At 39.2% G+C, this 22,186-nt stretch overlaps 3 protein-coding genes across 10 annotated transcripts; 1 reads left to right on the top strand and 2 right to left on the bottom strand.

The window, feature by feature from the left end:
* Positions 1–136: 136 nt before the first annotated feature.
* On the top strand, positions 137–1,842 carry LOC117606515 (uncharacterized). 2 transcript variants are annotated; one of them, XM_034329047.2, is made up of 3 exons: positions 137–703; positions 880–1,074; positions 1,270–1,842. In XM_034329047.2, the coding sequence occupies exons 2-3, from the start codon at positions 903–905 to the stop codon at positions 1,581–1,583; spliced, it is 486 nt and encodes a 161-aa protein (XP_034184938.1). In that variant the 5' UTR covers positions 137–703; positions 880–902; the 3' UTR covers positions 1,584–1,842. The 2 variants fall into 2 exon arrangements, with proteins under 2 accessions (XP_034184938.1, XP_034184937.1); XM_034329046.2 differs by having other exon boundaries at positions 144–703; positions 910–1,074.
* On the bottom strand, positions 1,795–15,267 carry TP53INP (Tumor protein p53 inducible nuclear protein). Of its 7 annotated transcripts, XM_034329039.2 has the most exons (5): positions 14,810–15,112; positions 7,760–7,981; positions 6,622–6,811; positions 5,259–5,650; positions 1,795–5,003 (listed from the first exon to the last, which is right to left on the bottom strand). In XM_034329039.2, exons 3-5 carry the CDS (start codon positions 6,782–6,784, stop codon positions 4,830–4,832), a joined length of 729 nt encoding a protein of 242 aa, XP_034184930.1. In that variant the 5' UTR covers positions 6,785–6,811; positions 7,760–7,981; positions 14,810–15,112; the 3' UTR covers positions 1,795–4,829. The 7 variants fall into 7 exon arrangements, with proteins under 7 accessions (XP_034184930.1, XP_034184928.1, XP_034184927.1 ...); XM_034329037.2 differs by lacking the exons at positions 7,760–7,981; positions 14,810–15,112 and adding an exon at positions 15,119–15,267; XM_034329036.2 differs by lacking the exons at positions 7,760–7,981; positions 14,810–15,112 and adding an exon at positions 15,119–15,267 and having other exon boundaries at positions 1,795–4,985.
* Positions 15,268–18,714: 3,447 nt separating this feature from the next.
* LOC117606510 (uncharacterized protein F13E9.13, mitochondrial) lies at positions 18,715–20,476 on the bottom strand. The gene is made up of 6 exons (XM_034329033.2): positions 20,095–20,476; positions 19,736–19,818; positions 19,525–19,665; positions 19,251–19,450; positions 19,043–19,170; positions 18,715–18,982 (listed from the first exon to the last, which is right to left on the bottom strand). The coding sequence occupies exons 1-6, from the start codon at positions 20,168–20,170 to the stop codon at positions 18,786–18,788; spliced, it is 825 nt and encodes a 274-aa protein (XP_034184924.2). The 5' UTR covers positions 20,171–20,476; the 3' UTR covers positions 18,715–18,785.
* Between the last annotated feature and the right edge of the window lie 1,710 nt (positions 20,477–22,186).

Here is a 22,186-nt window from a genome sequence, read left to right as displayed (position 1 = left end):
ATCTGGTGACGAAAAAGGGAACTAAAGCTTGCCGAAATTTTGGCACTCTAGCGGCAAAAATATGAACTAAATTTCGAACGTCGAGTCAGCGCCCTCTGGCGGTGAAAATGGAAATTAAATTCGGCACGATTTTTCGCTCTCTGGTGCAGGGATATAAGAGGATGCAGAGATGTAAGGGATACGGAAATACAGTGATTTAGGGGTAGTTCATGAAATGAATGAGGCTCATGAAATGAATGAAAAAATATATAACTGAAAAGGGATGCCTTGGTTCATAAAGAAGAGTGGGATAAGTAATTAGGAAGCGTGGGTCTTGGGCCACAAAGAAGGATAAAATAATTCATAACTGGAAAGGATGGGCTTTGGCTTATAAAGAGGGATAAAGAGGGATATAAAATTAATTACAAAATAAAATATGTGAGGAAATGGTATCATGGATGATGAGCAAAATTTCAAGGTTTTGCAAAACGAGAGTTACTTTTTTTTGAAAATCCAAGCGAAGTTGCGCGCGGAATGCAACGTCACGAATATGCAAACATTTTGTTTGCACGGGAAAATGACAGAAATTTAATTAGCGATTGAAAATGCGCGATGCAATCTAAATCAACGATCACTATTAATAACGAGAACGATACAGATGAATCGATGGATGAGTCTGTTTTCGAGCAGATATGTGACACGATATTCGTTTTGATTCCCGAAGGTACGTTGAACCTTAAAATCGGTCTTTATGTTCATTAGAAACGCAACGATAAGGTTACAATATTAAAAACAGAATAATTCTAATTCAATCAGGATAAAAAATTTTGTTTTAATTTCAATTTTAGTATTTTTATTAATTTTCCAAAATCAATGTAATTGTCATTGCATTGACCATAGATACGTAATTATGATGGGGTTCTATGACAGTTCCACGATTGAAGCAGCTGTTCCTAAGCTGGAGCCAGCTTGGCACCGAAGACAGGGTGCAACTGGATGCCAAAGTTGCAAGCTGGTGTTGCCCTAATAGACGACAGCTTTATAAACCACTGCAGGAGGCTCTGATTCGATGGGAGACAGTACAGGATACCCAAGGTTAGCTAGACTTGCTGACATGACATAAATTTTGAAATTTAAAAAAATTTTACAAGTATACCAAAAATCATTAAATTCGCACAACAGAACCCTTTCAATGCCTTAGGCACTTAAATTCTTCTTGTCAATCAATCGCTATAAATTATTCATTCAAGTCAGTACTTGTTAAGTCTCAATTATTCAACGATTCAACAGGCGCTCCCGGTTGCGAGCCAGGTATGGTCTCGTTTTCCTGCGATCCACAGCTGGAGGAGGAGCTGGTCAGCGTTATTTACAGCTTGGAACTATTGTTCACGAAGAACCGAAGGGGCAAAGAGATCGATATGGACTATGAAATTGGTCGTTGCACAGACATCAAAAGGGAGATGTCCTTGAACTTAAACAGCGAGAGTAATCTGCGTTCCATGCTCAGCCCAAAGGATAGAACACCCCACTCTGTGCACAGTTGTGGTTACATTGCTGATTTCAAGAAATCTGATGACGATCTCAGCGGATATTTGACTAATTGAACATAAAATTGATCTTCCACCTTACCTGGATCAGATAATGAATTTTTAATCACTTTTCATCTTTATTCTTCCATTCTCCACGCTATATACAAAAGAAGGGTGATCATTAAAAATGACTGCATAATTTGTGACATAAAATAGTTTATTAATCATCGTTATAAGGGCCAAGGTGTACGAGCATACATTCAAATAATACATGTCGATCAATTGATACAACAAAAGTCAAAAAAAAAAAAAAAAAAACAATACGAATTAAAAAGTCCGGATCACGATGTCGACTTGAGTCGCGTCTCGCGAACGCTAGAACGTCTCCTCTTCTAAAGACATTAATTGCTATACCGCGACGATAACTTCAGGACGAACACTGTTCCTTACGAGAGAAAGGTTAGATATAAACAATACGTGTATACAATTAATTAATCGCGCTTTAACTCTCCTCTCGTCCATCAAGTTACGTTCAGTGTGCACCTAGCCAAGTATCTAGCCTCCTATCACTTCTGTCCACCATGTTTGCTCTTCAATTTTATTTACAAAATGTTAGCTAAATCCTTTGGACATTATGTTCATTTGTTCAGAGTTAAAAAATGGAGCCTCAATTGTCCCATTATCCTCTGGGTTCGTTAAGTACTATCAGAGCTAGCTATCACTTGACTAATAGGTTAGGTATCTCAGAGTCATCATTACGGGGTTAGAATGGTGACCATAGGATCATGAAGTAGAGGATCCAAGTAAAGGACTCTATAGTGTTTAACTCAATCACAGTCTGAACGTCTGTCATTATCAATGAGGAATAATATACAGCTTCAGCAGGATGAGACAGGTCACGTTAGGTTAGGCATCTTGGAACCAATATTATGGGGGTGAAATGGTGACTCTAGGACTATAAAGTAGGGAATCCAAGGACTCTATAGCGTTGAATTCAATCACAGTCTGAATGTCTATTGTTATCAATCTAGGATGATACACAGCTCCAGTAAAATGAAGCTTAGGTTAGATTAGGTTAGCTAACACCTTTACTACCAGCACCATGCATAGGTGACCATTGTTTATAAAACAAAGAGCTGCTAAACCAATGCTTGGTAGTAAACGTATTGACACTCTAATGATGATGAGATTCGTTTGGACTTTGACGACCAAATGTATTAATCATGTCGAAGAGCAGGAATGTTAGAAGAAATCGGTGTCGTGGTTTAATCGTATCAACGCTCTTCTTCACAGAAGAAATCACCAGAGGATCGCTTGGACGTTATTTGAAATTTTCAATCTATTACCAATTTCCGGCATAAGCGGAAATCTGACTTATCGACCGAGTTAACGGTGGACTGGAGACGCCGGGAGAGTATGCGCCATTTCTCTTATTCTCCTTTCTTTCAATCTCCATACTTTGAAATTGTTGATGCCCTATAACGCGCATCGGGTATATAGAAACCGATTCTCAATGTTGGAATCTCTTTTGAAGCCGTGTCTCTTTTTCGCGCGTTCAACAAACCGCTTGAATTCACTTACATATTTTGGGTCATTGGGGTTATGAGCATTCTTGCAAATTTTTCATTAAAAAATTCTTGGAAGTTTTGAACATTTCGGAAATGAACTGTGTATCACAATATCAATCTTTATTTATGAATAAACAAGCATCTTGTTAGACTCTCAAGCTTCTTAAATAAAAAACCACATCAGGTGGTAATACAAAAATGGAGATCCTTGAAGTAAAGAAAATAGAAAGTCATTTAAAAGAAATAAGTATATTTTTTCCTATTACGTATGCAACAACAAAATCAAATTATTCATAATAATATTTTACATCATTCGCTTCATTGCTCACTCAAACACTGACATCAAGATCTTCAAAACTTCCAAAAATGTTTTTATTTTCACATGACATTCAAAGCGATTAATAGCCCATGGTTATTCACAGTCATTGGGTGCCCCGTCTGAAGGTAGCACGAGGGGACACGGCTGTTTTTTCTTGCTATAAATCCGGGTTAACGTGCTAAAGTGTCATTTTCATCGTTCTACGCAAAGCTATGCGCGACAAAGTCTCATAGAACATCGTATGGGGCTTTGTCACGTCGATCGCGCGTTTTATCATAGCCTACCTAACGTTACGCATAATATTAATCGATATTACCATACCATGTGCCGCTAAATAAATATATTTATTCGGACACCCATAGTTGACAGACGTTAGATCGTTCAGACGCGTCTCTGAATCAGTCTGACCATCTTTGAACACACTTATCCGGATGGCGATCAACCGAGTGTTCGCTACGCATCCTCTTCGTCGTATTCCTCGTGGTCGCGAAATTCCAGCGCGAATTTAATCATAAGACGAACCGAAAACGCGTGGTCCCGAAGTGAATTTCTTGATCGTTTCATTGAAAATAAGCGAAAAATAAAGGAACAGACGGATGGACAGAAAATCATGGATTCGGAGATTACGCTAAATTGTCCTGCCCGCTACGAGGGGCAGGCCGTTATAATCGTCTTAAATAAAAACTAACGTTAACGTATACACGAGTAGAAACACGTTTTGCCCTATGCTAGAGGCTAAGACCGAGTATACACGCGATTGAAACTGGGAAGATGCGCAAGGTGTCGGGCATGGTAGCCTTCCCTAGGGAAAACTACTTTGCTCGCCAATGTATCCGTACGCGTCCGACCCCATCGAATCTCTCATCGCGAGTGAACCTGCTGCGTTCACGCAAATCTTTCTTTCGAATTGTGTGGTAGACCTGGACGGACACCCTGACAGTGGCGAATTTCGACAGAGGCTATACACGGGTGCCGCCTGTACTTTGGTACAAATTGCTTTAAGGTCCTTTCTTCGATGAAAACACGTGATTCCAGAGGGTTCTGTACGCATGCGAGCGGATTAACTAATAAAAACTTGATGCGTTTGTTCGCGCGATGAGAGAGGGCACCCATCGTCGATGATTAAAGCACAGTCTCTACTTCGACTATGTTTCTCGCAGCTTACATTAATACATTCGTGTGCACCTGGTGTGTTCGACGTGGGTGACGACGAGCGAGAACGCGATACGGCAGTTAAAACTTAAACTTGGCTCTTCATGTTCCTCTTCGTCTTCAATTTTGCGCCAGCCTTTTACTTTGTCCGCGCTTGCGTGTGGCTCTTGTACGCGTGTACGTCGTCATTTTTTTTTCTTTTCGTTTTTTTTTTTTTTTTTTTTTTTTTTTTATGTGTTAGGAATAAGGTATTTTAGTACACCTTGGCCTGAGATCGAATGACTAGCATTTCCGGTTGTTATTCGCGCCACTGTTCTGGATCCGCAAGCGGTCTTGGCGACGTGGCCGCTTGCCTTTTACACTGAACACTTCCCTCAGCTTGTTACTCCTCTCCAGGCGGCCTCTCTTCAACGCTTGGGTGGACCTCTTCTCGAGGACCTGAACATAATTTAATTGCTGCCTCTTAGTGATCATCGTGCAACAGGCTGTTGACTAAAACATCTATCGCGTTTGATGACAACATCAGTTATATAGCAAGGACGTAAGATGGATAAGAAATCTGATCAGCGAAACAATTACAGAAACATAAGAACCTGAAACATTAGCCAGGGCGCTACATAAATGCCTGTCCTAATGGTGCCCATTGGGAGTTAAAGATACAACCTTACTGACATCAGCGTCACTTGACGTAGGCAACAGAACAATAGATACCTTTTGCGCCGATCGAAGCTGAACTATCCTCTTCTCGGTGCGGACGCGGCCGCTGACGGGTCTTCCGTCGTGGATGGCCGGTCTGCGCGTTGCTTCTTCGTCCTCGCTTCTTCTTGGACTAGGGCGTTCCAAAGAGGCTGCCTCGGCTGGTGTACCGGAAACGACAGCAGGTAAAACGTCCTCCTCGACGTCCCGCTCTTCCGGAGCATCCGGCGTGGGGGGTGGAGTGTCGGGGGCGACCGGAGACGCTGTGGCTCGGTAAACGGACATACTGGGGTGCTCTATCAGCAGGTCCTCTAGCGGTGAAGTTTCTACATTCACGGGTCCCGCCCGTGTGAAGCACGCGGGTGGCGTTACATACCACGACTCCTCCAGCGCCGTCGTGCCCTCAACTGTGATTTAGAAACAGACCTCAGATTAGTCTTTATTTGTTACACTACTGTTCACTGGAATCTTTAGAGACTTCGATACAAATGTGTATGCATGTGCTAACATGGTCCACAAGGGGAACACATGAATTTCATGATTGGGTTAGGTTATATTAGGTTAGGATTGTGGCACTGGAAATAGAACTTAGGACCTTCGCATTCATAGACAGCTACCTTATCTATGATTCCTCTTATAAATGGGGCCCATGAGTCCATAAGTGCATACACCTGCATGGGTGCACTGGTCGTTTAATCCACAGATGGGACTCATGAGTTCGCCAATATGTGTATGCGTATAGCTGTATTAGCTGCCTAGTCTACGAAGCGGATCCATGTATTCACAAATGTGTGTGGGGGAGATCAAAGGAAGACTGTGAGTGATTGGGGATAGTCGAAGCTCGTAAAGGACCCCTGCTGCGGACAGCACTAATTTGTGGCCTCCGGTCGGTTTCTAGCGGTTAGCCTAACCTATTTGAAATCGATGACGCAGAGTGTGCGTCATACCAATTATCTTCTATAATTCTCAAGCACAATGAAAAATATTTTAAGCTTGATTTGAATGATTTTAAGCAGCGAATACATTGCATTACTCACGTTGTTTTAAGAACGATAAGGATTGCATTTTAATGAACCTGATAATTTCGTGCTCGAATTATTAAACGCGAGCACGTGCAAAAGAATTTCCGCATGAGGAAAGATTCAAAATCTGTTCTGACTTTACGAAACGAACTCGATCGTCTTTAGACAGCTGGTTATATTTCAGCGAAGAGTAATCACATTATTCGCTGCCTCCTCATCCAAACACGCGTCTCGTTTTACACTGCCCGAACACACAGAAGCACCCCCAACGTGAGAAGTAGTCAGACTGCAAAGGGTCGACAGACTTTTTCGAATTTCTCGAGCACGGTCCCTTTGTAAAAGGGTGCCAGACGTACCAGCACGGTCAATGAGGATCCAGTCATCACCCTCGACCTCCACCTGACTGAGCCTCGCCATTACTGGAAGGGACTCCGGGGTTTCGTTATTGGACCCTTCCCGTGAATCTTGTGCGCCGGAGATATTACCTCCGAGTAAGTAGTTTGCCAAGCTGCTCAGCATCCTGACCTTCTTTTAGCTCTTCAGCGCCTGCAAAACGTCCGTGAACCATCCGTTCGAATAAAATGTCTTTTGGTGACGATCGTACGAAATGGTGGAAGATTTTATGAATACATAGGGTGTCCTCAAAATAAAGAACCCTAACTTACAGTCACTTTTACAGGATCAAATCTGACCCCACCATGGTACTCAAGGGTTAAAGGAAATGATTTAATTTAGTATCAGATGGAGAACAGGAACGAAGACGGTGTATTTGCTTACGGAAACTATCGAGAAGCCGTAGAAATGCAAATCCAAGATAAAGCGAGCATGTTAGTACTGATTAACGTGTTTGCTTCCACCGTATTATTGACGATGCATCCGAAGATTTAGTACCTAAAGCTTTCCTGCTTTTTTTTTTTAATAAAAATGCTTCCATACTTCGGAAATCTTTTCGAAAGGATCCCATCGATCGCAAAGTGTCACGCGCTCGCGCGCGTTTGTCGCGCAATACATAGCGATCATCCACACGGAACGCGTCCATCCGCGCGCGAGCACGCTGAAGTGCGTAGTAGCAGCGCTATCGGGCCCATGGTCAGCATGTTATAATTATTGCCTCTCGTAAGAATTCGCATGGTGTGCGTTACGCTGAGTGACAAGTCAAATAACCAGCGTTCTTTGACCCTGACAGCGAATCGATAAGTTTCTTATAGGCTGCTAAATGCGCCATCTTCACGAATGACACAGGTCGAAGGACCCGAAACACGTGCCACATAACGGGTGACCTATTTATCACGACCGTACGAATAATATGCTAATTTACGAAATGGAAATGAACTAAGGTCTGACATCAAGTTTCAGTTTGTATCTAAGGATCACACATGCAGCTCAATTAACCCCTCTGACCCGAGTCATATAAATTATTACAATTTCTAAATACAGTTGAGCACTGTACCAATGTCGAGTCGAAAGAGTTAATATACTATTATTTATACTTACCGTTACAAATTTTGCTAATCTGCGCAGAAACAACCTTTCATTCACAGCCAGAAACACCAGGAGTGAAAATCAACTAAATCAACTATAGTTCCTTCCACTATCACGACGGCATATCACCTGTTCCATTACAAGTTCTCCAATCATTTCGATACATATCAAAGTATACACCAGTGGCAATACTATTACTACACTGAACACACTTTATCTCCAGCAAGAACGAATCTAGAGGGGGATTTCATCAAATTATTTATAATTTTCAAATTGTTGAATATTAAAATAATGAATATCTGAGAGTTTTAAAGTCCCATTTGAAAAGTGTATCTTCTAGATATTTCGCTCTTCTGAAGAGCTTCTGGATCCATCCCTGATCTTCAATCCGAATGCACACACAAGTTCAGTCACCTCGATCATTCGCAAACTTTGCTCACGAGATTCGAATCGCGAGTAAAAAATGACGGGAAGAAGCTAGAACGAGATTCGCAATTAAAATATTCCGCAGCTTCCCGGTGTGTGTTTACTCGCTGATAAGGCAACAAGTTCGATAACACTGGTCGTGCGAGAAACGTTCGCGCCCGGAGACTAAGCCCGAATGATTCATGAAACGAGTGAAAACACGTCGTGGAGAGTGAAGCGTGTTTCATCCTATCGCGGTTTGAACATCTGTTTTGCTAATTTCACGCGAACGGATAACGGGCTTCTGTATTATTGCCGCGAAACACGTGACACAACCGTGACTCCATCGGTGGATCTTCGATTTCTCGTCAGGCTTCGATGAAAAAGCAGGAAAATTCAGATGAAAAATAGCGAAATTGCAACGAGAGTTGATTAGCACGTGTATCGTAGTAGAGAAAGAGGGACCAACAGAATGGAAAGTTTAATTGAATTTCAGAAATGGAACCGTATTCGATTTATTTGCTGTCACATGTTCGAATGTTTTCGACGAAAAGAGATTTTTTCTATTTTTAATTAAATGGAATTGAAACTTTGGGATTATAATTTTTCTTCTGTACAATTATAGAGATTTTGAAAGTTAATAATTGTACAAAATTGAAATAAAATCATTCGATTGCTGCTTTCACGCTTTAGACACGTTTCGAGGCGTGTTATTAGCTCGATTTAGGACGCGCGTGTTTGCCCGCGAAATTTGAATTACGCGGTCAAAGTACGGGCCCTCTTTTTTCCCGCCGCTATAAATACTTCGGCTGCTTCGTTACGCAAAGACGATTTTTCCTTTCTCGCCTCGTTTTTCATGACTCTTAACGCATCATCGGTTACCGTGTCACTCGCTGAAATATTATGTGTAACATACACACACCCAACCACGTGCACACATGCGTTTTATCATGCTGAGTGTCTCTCCTCGTAATTATGTTAATGGATAACGATTCACTTTTTACACGTTTCTCCTTGAAACGTGCCGTTTCGTAACACTCTTCTATGAAATTAACGCGATGGAGACGCGATGAGATTCGAGACCGGTGATTAAATCAACTTTTTTTATGAAGTTTCTAATTAACGCTCTCGTTGACACATCAAAGTTGTCAAAAATTACGTAAGACAATCATTTTGTTTCTTTTGAACTCTGAATTTGTTATTTTAATGATATAACAGTACCTCTCTAATTGTCGCAAATCTTACAAGGAGAACTACCCACTTATTAATGAAACTTTGCCAGCTTGTAGACCTCGTCGAGCTGAACACGCCTATATCCCGTTTTGTGGGCAGACAGCTAATTATTTAAAAGACATTAACAATTACAGTTAGTTACTCCTTACATTCTGAAGTATGACAAACTTACACATACAATTCGCAATCTAGAGATCCACGGTTCAAATCCTTGGTTCCCAACAGTTTTTTTTTTTAATAATAATTTGTGTCTTTTTGAATAGCTATTACATAAAAATTCTCATTATAAAAAAAAAAAAAAAAAAAAAAAACAGTTTCCAGGATTTGAACCGAGGACCTTTAGATTGCGAGTCCTATGTTTACCCACGGAGCAGATCCGTCACTTCCAACTTGAAGGTCCTCGGTTCAAATCCTTGGTGCACAAAACAATTTTTTTTTTATTTTATGATAATTTTTATGTAATAGTTATTCAGAAAGAGACAAATTATCATTAAAGAAAAAAAAATCTTGGGAATCAAGGATTTGAACCGTGGATCTCTAGATTGCGAATTGTATGTGTGAGTCTGTCATACTTCTCAATGTAAGTAGTAACTAACTTTAATTATTAATATCTTTTAAACAATTAGTCGTCTGCCCACAAAACGGGGTATAGGCGTGTTCAGCACGACGAGCTCTACAAGCTGGCAAAGTTTCATTAATAAATGAGTGTAACACTTGGGTAGTTCCACTTGTTAGGCAGCACAGGGACAATTAGAGAGGTACTGAAAAAAATTTTTTTTAAGTGCATTTAAATCACAAATAATTATACATTTTACAATTTTGTTTGTTATTTACATAATAAAACGGCACGTTTCTAAGTGACCCAATCTTCAACTCATATCAGACATGACTAATTAACCTGCCATAAAACTTACATTTTAACACAAAATACAAAACAAACGACACCTAAACGAAGTCAAACAACAAAATACGAGTATCTATAAAGATGCATCGTTTTTTATGACTCGTGTAAATTGGAACAAATCGTTTTGGTTTATCATCGAATTATCTGGATGAAATGTTGAATAAATTAAACAGCGCAAATTGACTGCATTATCGGCATTTTTTTCTTGCCTGGTCATCGTTTTTTTTTTCCTTTTTTCATTCTCCTTATCATACTGTTTTCTTTTTGCGCAGATATCACACAGAATAACAAATGCTACCAGTCTATCGATTTCGCCCGTTTCTCGTGAATCATAATCAGGCTAATCGCGCTTGTTACTGTAGTCTTATCGTTGCGTCAGAAAAGTCACTGATTTCATCGTCGCAATTGTAATTTATTTGTACGATAAGTGAACGTTATATCAATCCAAAAAAACCGATTGAAAACAGAGGTTCGAATCATTAAACATATTACTGTACATTCATAAAAAAAGAGAGATATTGATGATTATTTTCCTGGAATATAAATTGCATATATATTTCGAAACAAATTGTACAAATTTTATCATTTTTTTATTGCAGAGGATGAACAGTTGTACTTGAAAAAATATACCTGACAGCTTTATTTTTTTCAACTCAAATTAGACTTCAGTTTATTTTCACAAACTCAGGTTTTATAGTTGTTTCAGAGTACTTTAACTTGACTAAACACTGAAAATATTAACAAGGACACTTAAAGAGAAAAAAAATACTGCATTGAATTTTTTGGAATTCAAATTCTATCGGAATTCAGTTTCATCGATTACCATGAATTTAAAAATAAAAAAAGCAAGTTAAAACAGAATGTTTCAACATAGTGATGAGCAACCTGCAGCTCCAAATATGTACAGAAGCTGTTCGATAATTCCCCGCCTTTGGGGTTCTAAAAGTGGGTCTTTCTAAGGAATGGTGACAGTAATTTATGAAGTTTTGAAAAATTTAATTTAAATTTTATTTGTATACTTCTTTTTACTTGCAGGTTTGGTTCGTTGCAAGAAAAAGTTGCTCATCACTGTGGTGTTAACACATAATCGTGGTAAAAAGTGTTCTTGCCTATTGTGGCTGGTGGAACTAGTTGCAACGCAAAATGCAGTGACTCATGAGTAATAGTGTCGGTGATTCAAGCGGCGATTAGGTAGCCGTTTTTAAGGTAATCGAAGTCTTCGTGTTCCCAATTGTATAAATGAAAAACAATTAGAATATAACATGGACCATATCTAAATCGACACGTTACACCACAATAGAAGATTAAATACACTCCCATTATCACAAAGGAATGATAAATTTTATATAAAAAATAAATAAATAAAATCAAACACTTGACAATTTAAAAAAATAAAAATTTATCGCATCGACAATCAAGGCATTCTTTTATTTATAAGAATGCAGTGTGTGTTATTTAAGAAAAAAATGGAGAAAAATTAGAAAAAAAATTATTTCATACTTTTAAACATTGTATTAATAAAAATCATTTACAATATTATATAACATACATTAACAATTTGCTGAATTTGATTATTCCATTACACTCAAGGAAGTTTGAAAAGCAGCTGAACGATCGAAATCAATGAATGCAGTCGTTGCAAGCGCGCCAAAAGTAACATAACCGTTTTTATCACGAAAATGATGTAACCTCGTAGACGACGATAGTTTACATAACAACGAGAGCGCTGGCATCCGGCTACGAGAAATGACGGACGAAATTGTCCGAGGAGCAATTAAACGGGGTCAATGTGTCCACGCAGGGAACAAAAGAAAATCACCCGGTCAAAACTACCATGAAAACAGTGATCGAAAGAAGAACACAATCACGAGGCACACGGTGACGAAATTCCGAGCAAGTTCGCAAAGGTTTCTAATAATACGCGGCTGATCGATGAAAGCCGGAATAGAAGAGGCGCGAGACAATTTGCGAACGAAACTTTCGAACTTTGGATAACGAAGATTTTCCACGAAAAATATTTACAAGAGATTTGAACGAAGCTGTAGATTTATAGAGTGACCCAATGGAAGAGTAACGGTATGGTTCATTCGTGCCCAATCGCCCTTAAGGGTGAAAAGCAACATCAAAGGCACTTCGGTCCACCCATTTTCCGCCTGTAACTCCTCAAATATAACAGATGTAACTAAATGTTTACAATGAAAGTTTGATGGTTTCATAAACGCTATAAACTTGCCTTAAAGAAATTTTGAAAAAAGTTTTTTACAAAATTCTTATTTTGAGAAAAAAATATTTTTCGAAATTTTATTGACGCAAGTTTGTAGCTTTTATTGGACCATAAAACTTTTGTTGCAAACATTTTTTTATAGCTGTTGTACTTTAGGAGTTATTTGCAAAAAAGTAAAACTCCGTCTGACTTTGGAGACAAATGTCCTAACTTCAAAGGGCGATTGGGCGTGAATTAAACATGGCGTTACCACTCTACCAGCCTATCAAAGGTACAGCCAGTGTTTACTTGTCAGTAGTAATTTAAGTTACTGCTTAAAAACTTTTGTACGGTTTTAGAGGATCACTGTCTTCACCCTGAACTTGAGTGGTCAACCTAAAATAAGCTTCTAATGACCAGTCTTACGTCTTAATGACCAGCTTATCCAAACTTTCTAATTCTCAAGTTAATTTAGAAGCGATTTGGGAAGTGTTAAGTTTTCTAATGTGAATTTGATTTGTCTAAAAAATTATGTTACAAACATAGTTGATTAACAAACTTGAGTCTTCAAGTGTTTGATTCTAACCTCAACAATCATCGACTTATCTAATCTTTATAACTAAAAGAAGAGTGATGAATATTTAAAGCTTAGTAATGGCTACTTAGCGAGTAATCTACTTTATTATAATGGAAAGCTGGCTTCACTAAACTAGAACCGAACTCGTAACCTTTCCACTAGAATATAGCAGATGACTCATTAGGCACAGTACTCGTTCGATAATTTCTGTTAGGTACGTCTCTTGCCCACACACATCAATGCCCCCCACTTTTCAACCTAGATGGCCAATGACACTAGATGATTCCCCATTTCTTAGAAAGGACCATCTCTAAAGCCGCAAAAGTTATTGAACGATTACTGCAGACATTACAAATATCTTCCTTAGTGTCCTCCATAACTATGCAAAGTTTGGGCGAAATCAGAGTTCAGGAGGTCGTATACTCCGTCTGTAAGTTCTTCACCTAACTGCCTCAAACTTACAGATAAGTTTCTCAAAATGGACACCAACACTGGACTCTACTTCAAAGCGTGATCATTAAAAACATCGACGGTAAAAATTGGATAACGAAACAGTAATGGAGCGTGCCCGATCGACGTTCCCATTAAGCATGCGATATTCTTACCGAGCCAGCCGCAGTGTCGCCAATATGGAGATCGTAAAACAAAGAGAGAAACAGTGTTGATCTCTCATCGGAGGAATGGGGGGAGGGGAGGGGAATAAAAACCAGCACGCGATACTCCTCCTCATCCTCCTCCTCCACCGTCGCTTCCTCCATCTCTCGCGGCAGTTACTCCCGTCAGCTTCCTACCGTCCGAGTAAACAAAGTCGTTCGACGAATCGAAATCGCGGAGTGGCCGAGGCCGAAGAGAAAAGAAACGGCGCGTAGTACGGGTGGCGTGCTTTGCGATTCGCGGATAAAAAGGACGCGTTGTATCGTCGACGAGAATAGACGCATTGGCTCGTGGACCGTTCGCGAAGCTACGTGTATTGCACAATTGACGTTCGTTCGTTTCGCGGCTCTACAGGCAACCACTGACGTTGCCCTTGCACTTCTAACAGCGGGCTGTGGTTACCGGGCGCTCACTGGCACTGCTGCATTCTGTATTCGATCGAATTCTATGATGCATATAACCCTGTCACTACCTAGCGTCTACACATTCACCGCCTCAACAGCATCGCACTTCGATCCTGACCGCGTTACAAGGCCGCTCCTGTCTTTCTTTTAATCACTTTCACGAGCAGCCTCGATGCTCCGTCGGTAAAATCGAGGAAATGTCATACCAACTGCGGACACGCATCTTTGGCACCGTCGTACTCCAAAAAATAATTACACAGGTAGTCACGAAAAAGTCAAGTTTCCGTGTACACGCATACAGGTACATACACACACGGATGCGCTCAAGTTGCTTGTGACAACGACCTTGATCTCGAATTCGCGTGTTCTATCGCTCTCTCTCACACACACTCTCTCTCTCTCTCTGTCATTCTCTTTCTTCAAACGAGTGGGCAGCTTGGAGTAGTTTTCCTTCGATGCAGTAATAACGTAGTTAAAGCAGAAAACCCACACACCACTGCACCCCGAATGGTTGGATCAGGTACGTACACTCAGGCAGCACAGGCAGACAGGCAAGACGCATACTTCTTCACGATGAATCGTCCCTTCACACTGAACGAATATCCTTTTTTTCTTGACAAAACTCAGTAGTTTAAGTCACTCGTACTATATACATATCTTTCTCTCCCCTTCAGTCACTCACTCGCTCCGTTCAAGCTTCGTCACCCTTTGCTCCTCTTCGTCGTACTCGAGTCACACCGTAGGAGAGACAGGCTAGGTGAACAGGAACGAACAGGCAGAAGAGTCGAGTCTGACGATGCTTTATCCTGACTGACAAATGCCGTATGCCGTTTGTCGTCACGTAATATTGGGCTAGGCGCGGGGCCACGGACGTATCGTTGACCCCTCTCGACACACGACAGAGAAACAGAAGCAGCACGCGAAAGGAGAACGAGAGTGATAGAAAAAGAAAGAGGAAGAAGAAGTTGTATGAAGAAAAGGATCCACTCGCCTGAACAGTGTTGCGTTTGAGGAGCCGTGGTAGCAACTGCCCCCAGTAATAGTCGTCAGCTGATTTCGACTGGCTGGCTGGCTGGGCAGTCAAGCCGTTGCCGAGGGGCAAGAGCAGAGGTACGCTCCGACTGGTGGGGGAATTCCCAGTGGTGGGGAGGGCTTTTAAAGCAATATCAGGGCCGTCTCAATCGCGCGAACCATGGCACCCCATCTCGCATCGATCTTCCACTCGACGACGTTACTTGGGTTATCTTCTAATTCGTTATCGAATCTCACAACTCGTATAATCTCGGCTTCGATATAAATAATCATGACGCGAATGCATGGTACACGTGCGGTCGTGAACTTTGTGTTTACTACTAATTGTTTACTCTTCAACTGAATTACTCGTATCTCTGTGAATTTCGTGCAGATTGATTTACGAGATAACTAAAGGCAGATAAGAAAATGATTCAATGTAAGATTTGCTAAGAATAAGAACCACGAAATTATTGCAAATATAGGAAGTGAAAAATCGATGCGGGACTTCGTGTCTTGGTACTGGCGATGCACAAGACTCGTATTAAATATGTAGAACGTTGGTAGTGTGACACTTAACTGTTGTTATTTATATATTAAATACAGTATAGATAGTGTAGCACCGGTATAATAAATCACTATAAAAAAACTTCTGAGAAACACTTTAAAAATACCGTTTTGCTGAATTACAGGGATCAAAGAGCGGTGGACAAAGTATTTTTGTGTTTTTATTTTTATGCTGACCTTCAGATCAGTCACTTAGGATTCTGTATGCTTTTAGCAACGTCCTTGATATAACAACAATATTTCGTAATTTAACGACCAACTGGCGTTTCTGAATAACTCCCGACGCGATTTCGAATCGAAAATATAGCGGGTGGCCCGCTGATTCATTGATCCGTCGGTGATGACAAAATCCTGGGTGGGGGAACGCTCAGCTGGGCGAACAGCTGCTGGTCGCTGTTAATGCTAGGACACTTGGAAAACTTCCTTTTTACCTAGCATCCATTAAATTTCCGTTACTTCGCGAAAAACCGTAACCGTTCCTGGAAAGCGAATATTACCAGGCTCGAAGACAAAGCATTTCGTTCATTGGAATTGACCAGTTCGATCCATCTAGCCACTATGCGTTTCCTTGAAGCAGTTTCATTTACCTCATAGCGACATCGTTGCCCATAGTGGCAAGATGGCATCATATGTAGCAGTGTTTCTCAAAATGAAATCTACCAATTGATCACAGATTACAATACATTATTATATCATCCCGAGTTTAAACAACTGATTTAACGCTTTCATCCTTAATGGAATCAAAAGTTGAACATTATACAGATAATCCCCAACTTTGATTTCTTATTGTAATTATGTTGTTGAAAAATAATCAGTAATTAAAATTGTTTGTTGTTTGTAAATATACTGAATTCTGATGAAAATGGATTGCATAGTGAACAGGACGAGGTTGGGATACCACTGTCGAGCAGTGGCATAGTGGCAGTCTAACCAACAACTAGACGCCTGCGCGAGGCAACCCTGTCAATACTGTTGGGGGATCCCTCCATTTCCCTGTTGAATTGATACGAGTCAATGCACGGCAGTAACCAAGCTATATGAGAAATTTTTTGTTTCCTACGACCCAGTATCGCCGTTTTTTTGTCATTAATTTTGAGTCATTGACTGATACTTTCAACAAAAACCATGAAACGCATTTCGCGGACCTTTTCTTTGTATGCCATATATGCATATACAGTGATAATTAACTATCAGAGAAATACGAAAACAATGTTACGATAAAAACGTACCGTTTTTTTCTTTTGAATCGAAAATGATTGGAAACGCACGGTGTACGTTGAACAAGGCAAATGAATACATAAATGAGATAACGTAGTTCGTTTAAAATATTCGTTCGTACGTAATTGAAGATTTGAATTTACACGGGCCGAGTTTTATTTGATTGAAAACATGCCAAAAATTTCACGATTACCGTTTCACAAGCGGAAGAAAATTCTTTGCCAATAGAAATAGTAGAAGTAGATAAGATATAAGATATATAGGAATCTGTATCGTTAACGATATTATATATAATTCATCATTACCCTATTGTTTATTTCTGTCAGTTTTATTTCTATCAAAATATGTACATAGATCTATATTGGTCTTCTTTTGCAAGTGAATAATTTGTTACTGTCTATCGCATCATTTGTGTATACGTATAAAATCTTAAACATTTATTGACATTAATTATAAACACAAAAACTGAATTGGCATGTTTTCAATATTTACATTTACACTTGGCATGTACTATAATTTCTAAACACATAAATCACAGGTTAATATTCGTGACATATGAACGGTATAAAAATAATTTGACTGTTTCAAGGATAAAAATTAAAATGTTAAGATTTACGTAAAAGATAACTTTCCTCTATCATTTTTCTTTCTAAATTTAATTTTTTTTCAACAAATTCACCATTGTTTTGTACTCTTCTCGGGGAATACCCGTTGCCGCGAACAAAAGCGCGGGAAAACAATAAATAATGGCGCGTAAATTTAAATTTATTATTATTATTATTTGGTTGAGGCTAGCCGCGCACTCAGTCCTGGGGACCATTGTACCCGGGCCGCTAGGCAGCCTCCTTACTGGCTGTGCCTTGGTAGCTGGGCTAATATTGCGAAATTTAGAAGCGCCGGCACCAAGCCAGCCGAAATACTTAATGACGAGAGTTCCGAGGTCCCCAGGATTGATCCTCTTAGGGCCCTTAGTTCCCTGTATCTTAGAAGTACGTGGAGGGGTGTCTCATCCACCTCCTCACACCTCGGGCATGTCGACTCCTCTGTGAGTCCCATGCGTGCGAGGTGTTTCCTCGTGTATGTACCAGTGTCCTATCGCTAGGCCCATGAGCATGCGCAGCTGCGCCCTGTCCAGGTGAGTTAAGGTGTCACCCAGCTTCTGTGACGGTCCCTCAAGTAAGGCCCTCGTGTGTCTCATGCCGTTAGCGTTTTGCCATAGCCTGGTGAATTCTTGGTTTAACCATTCTTTAGCCAGGCCCTTCAATGCATAGGTTGAGACCCCAATAGGGTACTCATGGTATGGCTGGGAGCTTGTCGCCCCCAGTCGCGCCAATTCGATAGCCCTCTCGTTGCCTGAGATACCAGCGTGACCTGGTACCCATAGCAGCTTGACTCTGTTGTTCAGAGATAGCTGCCTCAAAGTCAGTGCACAGTCCCTGACTAGAAATTTAAATTTAAACTAAAGTCTAAAATAATAAAATTGATTTCTGTACAAAATTAACTATCGTGTGTTATGTTAAAAACTGAAATATTATGTTATATTTGTAAATCCCTAACCCCTTTATATAAATTTTTCTAAGGAATACAGGTTAATGCTCCATAATAATAAATTCAGTTTAAGGTCTGGGTTTACACCCCACCATTAAAAGCCTATTCATGCACTGTGTAGGACAGGTTCCCTGAAACCGGTTACCTGTGTTTCCGCTTTACCTTACAATTAATTTTTTTGTCATTTCGCTGGGAGTTTCGATTATCACCGATTAATGTAACAAAAAAAATTTGTTCCTTTTAAAAATAAAATGTGTTTATTTATATATATGTATAAGAAAAAAATAATTTTTAAAAAAGCATTATTTAAAATATTATTTTGGGTTCTGCAGTTTTTGTAATATTCTCATGAAATTATACACTTTTTGATTATCTATTGGATTTTGCCATTTTCCATCTACTTTAAAATATGATCCTACAATCACTGCATCTGATGATAAATAATTTCCTATGTTACTTATTGATACCCCAGAACCAATAAGAACAGGTCCTTTGGCAATTTCTTTTACTTCTGCATAATGTAATTTTGATATATACAATAAATTGTTAATAAATTAATATAAGGCTTTACCTTTAAGTTCTGCTGCACTTGCTGGATCACCAGTAGCAGTGCCCGTCAGTATTATTCCATCAGCTAAGAAAAATTCTGCTGCTTTTACTGTTTCTGATAAGCTTACATCAGAAGTGATTGAATGTGAACTACACAAATATGATTATTACTAATGAAAAAGACCTATGGAAGAGATGAGTTTCTTTTTGATTAAAGCATCATAAATCACCTATGTTTTTTTTTAATATCAGCAAGAATAAGAACATCTTCTGCATCAATCTGCTTTCTGTACCTCAATAAAGAGCCAGCACATGCATCTGTAAAACCTTCATCTGCAATATGAGAAAAAACAAATCCTTCTGCTCTAATAAACTGAAAATCAGCAGCTTTTGCTACAGCCATTGCTTCTTTGTTACATCCTCCTAAAATCTATTTTTTTTCTTTGATAACATTTTATGAACAATGTACAGAATATTTCATGAGATATATTCTCTGCCATTTACCTGTACACCACAAGGTAAATTATCAGGTAATGCTCTTTTAATTTCTGTACAGATTCTTGTCATAAATGCTGTAGTTTCTGGAGATATATCTTTGGGCCCTACATATGGAATATCGTGCATGTTTTCCACCAAGATACCATCCTTAAGTTAACACACAATAATCTTGATAGCTACAGAATCAATGATTCGTATATTTTCTAATTATACTTACAACATAACAATCTTTATATATTAATGCTTCCTTTATAGCATTATCTAAAATTTTTCTTGTATCACCACCATACAAAGGTGATCCTAAAAAATATTACCTTAAAGAACATTTATTGTTAAAAATATATTGTGATAACAACATATTTTTCTGGTTGTTGTCCATTCATTGATTAACAGTGATATGATGTTTACAGCAAATGTTATTTATAACTGATATATTCTTTTACATCAAGAACAAAGATAAAGCATTTATGTGACATTTCAAACTTAAGAATGATAAAGACAACTGTCAACAACTTTTATTGGGAGAAATTTTTTTTTATGCAATCATTTAATATAAGATTTTGAAATATTTTATACCAGGCAGTGCACCAACATGTACCATCCCAATAACTGAACACCTTCCTTTATTAAAAAGTGTATGAAATCCCAACATACTTTTTACTTGGACTATACTTTAAGTAACTTGTTTATAATTACTTGTTAACAATCACGATTTTATGTACAAGTATATAAACTATACACGTATAGATTTCTAATTACACTTTGCGCGTAAAATTGTCGCGTGTCTGTTGGACAATTGAGGTTAGAAGCTGCAGGTCTGATAAACCGTTGATGTTTGAAAATGTACGAGAATTAATTTAAAAATCACATCACAACGAATTCCGCGTCGGTAAAACAGCCCAGGTTTCATTGAAAATTAGGCCGAACAGAAACTGATTTAAACGTCATATATTTATCGAATGTTAGAAGAAAAGAAAACGTAAGTACCATCGTCTACCGGTAAAGCGTTGAGCGGATGGTTCTCGTACCGAAGAGCATTGAAGCGCCACCCTGTGTCAGTTTCAATCCGGGAGTGAATGCGGTAACGCGTAATCTATTTCATAAGCGGTATTTTAGTGTTTTTCTTTTTAAAATTTAATGTTTGAGTGTGTTATTTATTAAATAAGTATTTCATTGATGGTTCGTGATCACATTTAATGCAAAACAACATAGTGATTTCTTTGTGTGACGAAATTTCGAAGATAAACGGACTCCAGAGGAACCGTACAGCATTTTCTGCAATGAACTCAATTAGTCTTCAACACGGTAAGGAAAATAGCTTTAAAAATGGTTCATTATTACGTTTTATTGATAGCAATAAAGAATATTATGGTAGTTCTCATTTCTAATTTCAATCAATAGCAATTATTTAATTACTTTTATGGCGCCAAGCTTGTGTTTCTCCGTGACGCTGCAACGCTTCGTTACAGCGTCAAACGCACATTTCCGTGGCGCTAGTTACGTTTCGTTATGGCGCCACATATTTGAAAATTTAAATTATTTCTCATAAGGCTACATGTATTTAATATTATACTTCGGGGCTCAATATGGTTTTAACGATGGTTTTGTTATGATTAATGATAGAAACATTGAATATCAGATAAGACTAATTAAATAAATAATTAATCTCTACCAAAAATAACGAATAAGTAGAAATCTTATATTTTCTACGAACATTTCATTTCTGAATTTCTATAGTTTTAAGGAAGCCTAATATTACAACAATATTGACACATTTTAAAATATTTAATCTCTTCATGCTTTTATCCATTCCAAATTTTGCTGTCAAATATCGTTTTCAATTTAAAAGGCTTATCCCAACTGACGGTAGCTTTACACAGCGCTCACAGTGCACACAGTTTCCATTGAATTTTTCATTTCTAATTCCATTCGAATCTCGTGCTCCAATACATTCGTTTTTATCCGGTGCTTCAAGCATTCCGTGCTAATATTTTTCCACCGTTCCATCCACCTGTTAAGCCTCCTGGCCACTTGAAAAGGGTTGTGTACCCTGTATCTATAGATACTCCTTTGACATGCGTTCCGCGTTCCCTACGTGTTCCCAAGCGGCACGCGCCTGTTTCTTCCGTCAGTATCGCTCAGTCCTTCAGACGAGAGTGTTCCGCGTAGGTCTGCGTCCGCAGGTCCTCCTCCTCAGACCCTCTAGAACCAATCCTTGCACATCATTTCTCCACAAACTCACCAATTTCAATCAAATAGTTAGTGTTTAAACTTAGGTCTAGTTTAAATGTTCGATATATCTTATAGATCGTAAAAATAATGAATATTGATCGACTGATCTCGCATCGCTCTGCACGTACATCGACAAGTTGGACTACTCGGATAGTTTGTTGTGAATGAAAGTTTGTGCCGTGTGTCAATCAACAAGTAGCTCCTAGGGTATATAGGACGTAGGATTCTTGGAAATAGCGTAGGTCTCAGGTTCGTCGAAGTGCCGCGAAGAGGTGCGAGGAGTGACAGGAACGTAATTACTCTTCCGGGCGAACGTTCGCCGGCCTCCTTCCGGTAGGAGTGAGTGACAAGGATCTCGGGCAAACGCGGCTGGCAATCGTCGAATGATCGATCGTTTTCGCGGTTATGTAATCGAAATCGAAATCACGGTCGAGGC

This window comes from Osmia lignaria, chromosome 8, assembly GCF_051020975.1.
Source record: "Osmia lignaria lignaria isolate PbOS001 chromosome 8, iyOsmLign1, whole genome shotgun sequence".
Classification (NCBI taxonomy): domain Eukaryota; kingdom Metazoa; phylum Arthropoda; class Insecta; order Hymenoptera; family Megachilidae; genus Osmia; species Osmia lignaria.
Note: the sequence above shows the minus strand (reverse complement) of the source record. Positions and strands in the feature narration are given on the sequence as shown.

Bases quoted from the DNA above. Each gene is read 5' to 3' on its own strand.
- LOC117606515 (XM_034329046.2), top strand. From the start codon at position 592: ATGCAATCTAAATCAACGATCACTATTAATAACGAGAACGATACAGAT. The intron at 704-909 runs GTACGTTGAACC...GTTCTATGACAG, and splicing joins ATTCGTTTTGATTCCCGAAG to TTCCACGATTGAAGCAGCTG. The intron at 1,075-1,269 runs GTTAGCTAGACT...ACGATTCAACAG, and splicing joins GACAGTACAGGATACCCAAG to GCGCTCCCGGTTGCGAGCCA.
- TP53INP (XM_034329037.2), bottom strand. From the start codon at position 6,784: ATGCTGAGCAGCTTGGCAAACTACTTACTCGGAGGTAATATCTCCGGC. The intron at 5,651-6,621 runs GTACGTCTGGCA...TCTAAATCACAG, and splicing joins GATCCTCATTGACCGTGCTG to TTGAGGGCACGACGGCGCTG. The intron at 5,004-5,258 runs GTATCTATTGTT...ACTAAGAGGCAG, and splicing joins AGCTTCGATCGGCGCAAAAG to CAATTAAATTATGTTCAGGT.
- LOC117606510 (XM_034329033.2), bottom strand. From the start codon at position 20,170: ATGTTGGGATTTCATACACTTTTTAATAAAGGAAGGTGTTCAGTTATT. The intron at 19,666-19,735 runs GTAAGTATAATT...TGTTAACTTAAG, and splicing joins TATATAAAGATTGTTATGTT to GATGGTATCTTGGTGGAAAA. The intron at 19,451-19,524 runs GTAAATGGCAGA...GAAAAAAAATAG, and splicing joins ATTTACCTTGTGGTGTACAG to ATTTTAGGAGGATGTAACAA.